Source organism: Parasteatoda tepidariorum, chromosome 7 (assembly GCF_043381705.1).
Source record: "Parasteatoda tepidariorum isolate YZ-2023 chromosome 7, CAS_Ptep_4.0, whole genome shotgun sequence".
Classification (NCBI taxonomy): domain Eukaryota; kingdom Metazoa; phylum Arthropoda; class Arachnida; order Araneae; family Theridiidae; genus Parasteatoda; species Parasteatoda tepidariorum.
In genome coordinates, this window is record NC_092210.1 from 17,964,424 (window position 1) to 17,973,529 (window position 9,106).

Sequence of the window (9,106 nt, forward strand, 5' to 3'; positions counted from 1 at the left end):
TCATCACAATCTGTTTCGTCTTCATCATCTGTGTTACCCTCATCCATAAATAAACAGTCATCTTCTGATCCGTCCAGATTATTTGAAATGCTGCATTTTTTGAATGATTTTCTAACCATCTCAGGCTTAATTTCATCCCATACTTTTAATATCCATTCGCACACTGTTTCCAAACTTGCATGGCGCATATATCCTTCTTTCGTAAAGATTTTCTCGCCCTCCAACATCCAAGTGTTCCACTGTTTTTTTAAATTGGCTTTAAATGGTTTGTTTAAGCAGACGTCCAATGGCTGAAGAAATGGTGTTAATCTGCCCGGAATAACTGCCATATCGGTGTTACATTCTTTCAACAATTTTTTTTTGGTATTATCTGTAAGGTGGGACCAAAACATGTCCCATACTAAAAGGTTTTCTGGTTTTCTATTGATACTAGACCAGATATTGCACATGTACAATCCAAATTTTCGTGCGTGTTATACGAAGAGTATCTTAAAATTTAAAAAAGTTTTCAGAAATTACGGGTGCGCGTTATACGCCGGGGCGCGTGATGCGCCGGAATATACAATATTACTTGTATTACATAATACAGAAGTGCTAACTATTACCATTTATCTGTAATTATTATATCATAGTCAAGATTACAGTCTTACGGTTGAGTAATAAAAATTACAGTTTTGAGAATTTCCATAATAAACTTTTAATCTTCTCTTATTATAGATAAGTAAAAAAAAAAACATTAAACTTATATTAAAAATCCAGTGAGAAATTATTTTTAGTGGTTCAAATGCGGGATGATAAAAAGGCAATAAGGGCTATAGTTTTAATTTGACAAAAAACTAGAACATTTATTATAAGTGATGAATTTAATTTTATCCTTTTATAATGAAATTAAAGGTTTCAGTGATGTATAATTTTAGTACGTTTCTTATTGTTACTTTTTTTAAATTTAATACATAGTAAATTCATGCATAATTTTATTCGATATTATATATCTGCATAGAATTAAGTAGTGCTTGAAATTGTGCTTATTTGAATTTTGTAAGCACTAACTATTTATGTTACACTTATTGAAAAAAAAGTCGTCATATCTCGATTTTGTTTTAAAGAGGAAATTAATTTTTCAGCAAGCTTTTAAACAAAATTAGAGTGCAGTCAATAATAATATAATTGGTATTTCAGGGGTCTGTCCAGGCCAAATTTACTACCGTTTAGCGGTACCTTTACAAATTCAACTTTAGGAAAAACGGTAGTTTCACAAAATACTTTTTCTTAAAATTTTATTTTTGAATCCTGTAAGAAACCATAAATCCATATTTTTTGTTGAATTTTTAAAATAATTTTTAATTTTCACAAACTATGTTTAAATTTTCACAAAATAAGTACCTCTCAGAAAAACCTAAACAGACCCCTGTATTTTATTTTGAACTATTTCTTATATGTAAGAATGTTATTGTTTGCCACAATCAATGGCCTATAACAGTAATATTTTTTATTTTAAGGTAAAATTGGTATTGTTATACTTTTTATTACTGATAGCTAGTTTAGATAGGTGGCACATCTGCATAATGTTATACTAATTGTCATATCGTGATTTTGTTTTAAACAGGATATTTTAATTTCTTAAGCATTTTTGTTGTGCTGCATAAAATATATGTAAATGTTTCAGCAAACTCTTCAACAAAATTATAAAGCAATTGATAATACCCTAATTTGAATCCTATTTTGAACTATTTCTTATCTATAAAAATGTCATTATTTATCACCCTCAACAGTCCTGTAATGGTTAATACTTACTGTATTTTTCTGATTTTAAGGTAATATCGTGCTGCATGTATTTCTTGAAGAAACAAGAACTCTCTACGATATTGAGTCTCTGTGGTTGTTTGATTCTGCTTTTGACAGAGGTGGCAACATGAAAGATGATCCTTTATATACTGCTATTGAACAACAGATGGCTTTTTTCAATTCTATTAATGAAAAACTGTCTGAAAATTCTAAACAAAAATCAATTTAGTTTTGCTTATATATTTGCATAAGTGCATCCTTAAAATTTTTATGGAAGCAGAATATTATTCAAAAATTAATTCGAAGATATGTTTAAAATATTTAGTTTATGTATGTTATTTATTAAATAAAATTCAACATTGAATATTTTGGTGTTTTTGTTTTTTTTAAAAAAGATAGAAAGGAATTATTTATTATTACTGATTAAACAATGTGCACATATTGTAATGGCAATAAATAATGTAATTATGCCCCCCCCCCATTAGTGTAGAATCATTTCACCTTGTAAAACACTAGTTTTAACTTTTTTATTTAGAAAAAATAGTCCAATTTAGAGGTCAGAATTTATTTTATATTTAAGTTTTTAATTTTTTTTAAAATTAAAATCTATACATTAATTTTCTGAACCTTTTGAGGTTGTTTGAAATAGTTGGAGCTAATTAAAGAATTAACAAATTTAGATTCTTTATTGATAAATCAAAGTTATCTACTATAGATTTAGTAGAAACTAACTTCATAGAATCTCTTAGTGTGAAGAATGCACATCACTCTTATGAAGTTTATTTCTATTTTTTTAAATATTAAGTAATAAAAAAAAAGAGGTAAGTATGTTTTAGAAATTGAATATCTTTAACATGATATAGAAATATGATTTTGTACTTAACAAAAAAAAGATTGGGAATAAACTAATCACGTGTACTGTTTATTCAAAATTAAATTATTTTCTTTAATAAGGATATCAATTTTTAACCTTATTGTGAATTATGTAAATATATTACAAAAGTTTGTTGTATTTTTAAATTTGTTGAAAGGGTTCAGAATGTAAGGAAAATAGAATTGTAAATTTTTTTTCCAATATTTCATTATTAGGTGGGTATTAAGCTTTTAGATTTTTTAAGCTAATATAATGTTATTCAAAACGAAACACGTTCTCACGACTAAGAATTCACATCTGGCATTTTAGTTCTAAATTTGAATTAAAGAATTACTAGAATTACCATTTTAAGTTTTTTCCTTTACCAAGGGTGAGAACCGGAGAGATTCCCGACCTGTTTTTTGAACTAATTGTAAGAAATATTTCCTTTTCTGCAGGTAACTTAAAAGATCTTCAAAAAAGTTTGAGAGATTTTCTTTAGCATTAAATGGTGGAGTTCATTGTGCTGGCCTTTTGCCTACATAGCATTTTTTTTCCCTTTCTATGCCATTATATATATGTATGTGTGCACTATAGTACTATTTAAAATAATACGATTAAAATAAAAATGTACACTAATTCATAAAGAAAATTTTTTATCCACAAGCAAAATAAAAAAATTTGTAAAAATCATTTTAAAAAAATGGGAAAATTTTAAAATTTATCACATATATCTAAACAATATATGTGTGTATGTAAGTTCAAAATATAAAGAAAACATGGGGAAAATTATAAATAAAAAATTATTTATGAAAAGAGAAGAAGAAAATTATTTAAATAAAAGGGTGAGAATATATTAATCTGTATATATATATATGCTTATATATATATTGTATACGTATATATAAATGCATTTTTAATTTTTAGGGCATTATTTTTATTGTTTTAAGTCACTTTTTATTTTGCTTTTTCTTTATGAATTATATGAATCTTATTATTTTAAATATTCAGCGATAACAGTGTGATGTTGAACTGAGTTTTTTAAGATAATAAGAATTTGCTTTTGGACAAAAGGCAATCTTTCAGTTTGTAGAATATCAAAAAGTATTCGACAGTGCAATGCATTTCTGATGTTCTTAAAGATTATTGATAAATATTAGTTAATCCCTATTTATCTTTATCTGGTATTTGTTTTAATTTTATTTTATAGATGAATTACACATTTATTTTAATTATCAACTTATTTTTTACTAAATTTAAAGATAAAAGTTACAAATTATACTCTTTCAATATAGAAAAGCAACTATAAAACATGCATTTAAAATTTTATAAGGACAGAGTTTTTCATTTTAAGGCCATTTTTGATGGTTTTTTACAGGCTTTTTTTTTTTCTTTCAATTTTTTGTTATGAACATTTTAGCAGTGATGGGTAAATAACGAGCAGGGCGAATAAAATATGTACCTAATAATTAACCTCAAAATCAACGAAGTATTTCATAAAAGTTTTCGACTAGTTTTGAAAATAATTATTTGTTTTTTCTCCCCAAATAAATGTTTGAAATTCATATACAGTAAAAAAAAATAATTTAGAAGCGCATCTATACACATCTTTAACTAATCTCTCTCTTTAACAAAAAAATTAAATAATCGAAATAAAAGCATTTTTCTTAACCTAAAAAAAGAAAAACGAGGCCATAAAACGAAACATGTTTAACCTCTTTCTTTTCAAATATATTTCAAACAGCTAATTCTACAAATTTAATAGAACTAAACAATTTAAAATACCTCAACCTTATAACCCTTAGACCTTATTTAAATACAACCTTAGTTTGCTTTCTACTTAATAGCAAACAAACATAAAATAAATTGGTAAGTAAATATTAGAATGTAAAACATTTTCAAATTCAAAGTAGTGAACATTACATTATGGCTGAAGGTCACCTTTCAAGTGCTGAGGATAAATAATACAGAAATCATTTCTATATATCTCTCTAGAGTAAAAATTAAGTTTCTGCTGCCGATGTTTCAAAGAAATTTTTGTCATATGTGCTATTTAACCTTCTGACTGCTAAGGGTGCGTTTATAAGCGCGCAGCGAAAACCATCGGTGTGACATAGAAGCGCGTTTGATGCAATCTAAACCAGTGGTACTCAGAAGGTCCTCCATGGAAAGTTCACAGGGATTCCAAAAATTTTAATCTAATTAGTTTTTAATCTAATATAAGTTATAAATTTTTAATCTAATCAATAATAATATTTATCAATCAATATAATATATATATATAATCATTTTTCGGTTGCCTTTACGAATTTTTTTCTAGTAAAATGCCAAAGAAAAAGAAATGGTAATTTTGTTTAAAAAAAAATAATTTTTCTAATAATAGAGTGAATAAATTTTGAAAAGGACATGCATTTATAAAAAAATTACATTGTTATTTCCCATCGGATGTTTCAAACCAAAATAAAATAATGTTAATAAGGAAATATGTTTTCTTAATAACCATTTTCAACGTTTATAACAGTGTAGTTTAGTCAAAGAAAATCATAATTCGGCTTATTATCTTCGTTTTCTGCTCATGTATATACACAAAAAAGATATTCATTACTACACTAAATCCAAGATTAATTTTAACAAACACGTCATTCTCTCATTAAAAATTTTTAAATGTAAATATTAGTATTTTATTGGCTATTATGTTTACGTTCACAATTATCTTTACACATTTTATTTATAAAATCGGGGTTCAACAGAAAGATGCTCCATCGTTTAGGGTTCTATTGACCGAAAAGAAATTGGGGAACTCTCTAAGACTATGGACAGAAATATGCACTTGTCGCTACTATCGCGTGTATGTTTCATGTGCAAATTATTTCTTTCGTATATGGCCCAAAACTTGCAGAAATGTCATATTCTGTTGCTTAAAAACAAAAAAATTGGATCATTTATTTGGTCATGTTGCCAGAAACTTGTGATTGTTGCGTTAGCATATTTATTCTATCATTACATTTGTGGTGCATAGATATTTAAATTATTATTTGCTGCTATTAATACCCCAAAAATGAGTTGTAGTTTTCAAGAATTTGTTACTGGTATCCAGCCAAATTTTTATTGTCAAATTATTTCCCGAACCCGACATTTACCAGGTACTTGGACCCAGCCAATTTTACCTGGTATCCAGTGCGGGCAGCACTAATTTATGAGCGACACAACCATATTCAGATTTTATTTTATAACCGTCGTTGAAAAGCCGACCTAATTTTTTGGGTATGCGACTATTACTAATGTTCAACTCCGTAGCCTTGTAATTTTGAACCCTATCCAGAAGACAAGGGAACTCCTGGATCAAGTATGAAATGGGCTTTTTGATGGAACTAACCTACACTTCCGTTACATGATAAGGAAAACCTCCCACGGTTAGCCTGACGGCAAGGGGACTCTAACGCATGATCCGTCTACCACTGAGGATAATTTACGTCAGCACTGTGGTCGGTGCAAGTCAGATGCGGAATTCGTATAATCCAGAGATCTCTGGGATTCGTTTCACCTCATTGGAAGGCGAATCCCAGAGATGATGCTCTATCCCCTGAGCCATCACGGCTCGTATTCTGATTTATAGTGATCTTAAAACTATTTATAGTTTTGTAAATCAATGTATTCTATCAGTTTCTTATCATAACTGGTTTAGGCACAACATATTTTACTTTTGTGCAGAATTTTAGTCCAAGGAAACCTTGGCAAGATGGACAACTTAGGGACAAAGAACTAAGTTTGCTAAGAAAACGTGCAAATTCAGAAATCTATTGCTGAAAACTGTTGTAACAAAATTAATATGATAATTAAATATAAAAAAATTAAAATATAGAATTACTTTGAAATTTATTTAAAATTATTAAAATCGAAATGAATAAATCACAATGAATAAAATTCGAAGATAACTGTTTAAAAATACTTAATGTGTATTACCCTCATGCTAAATTTACTTTCAGCAAATAAATAAATACAATAATATGTTATCATTATTTTGGTCCGTAGTCTTCTTGTCATTTTATAGAAGTATAGTGGATAAACATTTCAAACATAACATGAATATTTACTTATAAATTTAACTCAATTACTTTAATGCTGTTACGAATTTAAACATCATTCAAAATTTATTTTCTTGTAAATAATAGCACCTGTTCAAACTGAGACGATAGTTAAGAATCTAATAGATTAATGTTTAGAATCTAATAGAATAACAATTAAAAGGTGTATAGCAATTAAAAACACGAGCAATGCACGTGTATCTTGCGTTTTAAGCCTTTTTGGATAGCAAAATTAATTTTCATTTTAGGTCTATTATTAAATAAAACACAATGACTGACTTAGTGCTTCATTTTCAAGTAAACTGGCTTTTACTTGATTTTTATTCAACCCGATCAATGGGCGAAGTGTTAAGCAATTTTGTCCCTACTCCTTAAGTTATAGTTGGGGCCTGTTAGTTTAGATGCATATAGCATGTTGCTGTAGCACAATTGATTTTCAAAAATGATGCTTTGAGTCCCATTTTGAAATTCAATTATTTATATCGTCATTTATAAATAAATTAAAAATTCCTAAAAACAATTTCAAAAATGACTTCGTTTTAATCTTGCAGCATTAATAGTGGGTAACATGAGCGCTGTAGGCGGGAGACGACGACGGTGGGTATATGTCCTTCTCAGTAATTATAAATCTCTAATAGTTCCCCTCAATATTTCAGACAGGTAAAAAAAAAAAAATAATAATGAATCATCATCGATTTAAATTCACCGAAATTATAAACAAGTAAGCGATAAAAATATGATGAATCTCTTTAAAGATATTTAGCAGATATAAGAATTTCTTTTTCCTATGTGCGAAATTTAGAGAATTATAATGACTGTGTGTTTTAATTTCGTCCCCCACAAAAATTAAACACCTGTGACGTCTATATTGGATAATAATTTAAAAGCAAATCATCTGCTCCATTTGCGAAAAAGAGGACGGTATATCCCCTAAATAATTACAAAACTCTGAGAATTCCCCGCAATATTTGTGGCAAATAACGAAAATTTTTAGCGAAGGAGGACGGCGGGTACATGTATACCCCTTAAATAATTAGAAAACTCTGAAAATTCCCCCCAATAATTGAGGCAAATAAAGAAAACTTTTATGAAACATTATGAGGCTTAAACACAGTTAACTTAAAAATAAGGTAAGATGTAAAAAGCTATCTATCTTTTTGCAGAAATTTTGAAAACAGAAAAAAGTCTCGTTAATATCTCTTTTTTATGTATGAAATTTAGGTATCTATTGAAACAGTGCATTTTGATTTCACTCCTGACTAAAAAAAAAATAATAATAAAATAAAATAAATAAATAGATAAAATTCTTCCCCTGCGACGTTAAAGCAAATAATGAAAACTAAACAGATTTCATAACATATTGGCAGAGATTATGTTAATGATAAATTTACTCGGATTTCCTTTTGAGTTTTCTTTTCTTTATTTTTCTCTAAAAAAAAACTTCCTTTAATTTTATTTTAATTAAATTGAAGCATCAATATTTATTTTTAATCTTAAAAACAGAATTTTAAGAAAATGCCATTAAAAACAATATAGCGCAACAAGTGCTATGGCATTACACATTGTGACACCCTTATAAATTTCTGTCTATAATATTTCATTGTATTTTATATGTTATAGTATTTTGACGTGTATCTTCACTTCTTATTCTCTTTGCTCATTCATTCTTAGACACCTAACGAGCATTTCGAAATTGTAATTAGCATTTTATTTAGAATTAGAAATATGTATTAATAATCTGGATGCTATAAAAGCGTTAATGACCCATCATCTTTTAATTCAGAGTGGAGCTTACGGTGTGATTTGTTTTTACGGCTATTTTATGATTGTGTTGTTTTAAAATTAATTCTTTTCTTTAATAAATCTTTGATTTAATGATGTTAAAAATAAAATGTCGATAAAAAGTTTTTTGTGCGACACCTCGGCGTCTTCATCTCACATTAAAAAGAAAAAAAAAACCATAATGAGTTTCTAAATTCTTTCTGATTTCTTAGCATTAACTAAGAGAAATGAAAGAAATTTACGTTAAAATGAAAGGAACAATTTAAATTTGTAAATCAGATTGTTTGTTAAATTTTCAACAATTATAAGCAATTAATAAATTTGACGCATTTTTGTATGAAAAAACTATCACACTTAAACTACGGTAATAATAAAAGTAAATAAAAAGAAAAACCATTGATTTTTTAAATTATTATTTTACAATTATTATTTTTTTTTTTTTGTGCATACTGAATATGGATTGTTAGCAGGCCTCTTTTTTGTCCAGACAATAAAAAAAAATTCTGCAATAAGTGTCGTTAGGAGAACGTCATTAATTTGAAGTTGTAAATAACTATCTGCGTTTTACGACAATTGAATTAAGTTTTGCAGAATTTTACCA

The 9,106-nt window shown here is 27.5% G+C and overlaps 1 protein-coding gene across 1 annotated transcript in view; it reads left to right on the forward strand.

Moving 5' to 3' along the window:
• LOC107443190 (ribosomal silencing factor RsfS-like protein, 312) overlaps nt 1–2,151 on the forward strand; it is a 10,186-nt gene extending 8,035 nt beyond the window's left edge. The window contains exon 4 of the mRNA XM_016056983.3: nt 1,815–2,151. Coding sequence (XP_015912469.2) covers nt 1,815–2,014 — 200 coding nt within the window. The 3' untranslated portion in view covers nt 2,015–2,151. The remainder of the gene's footprint in view (nt 1–1,814) is intronic.
• Nucleotides 2,152–9,106: the final 6,955 nt, after the last annotated feature.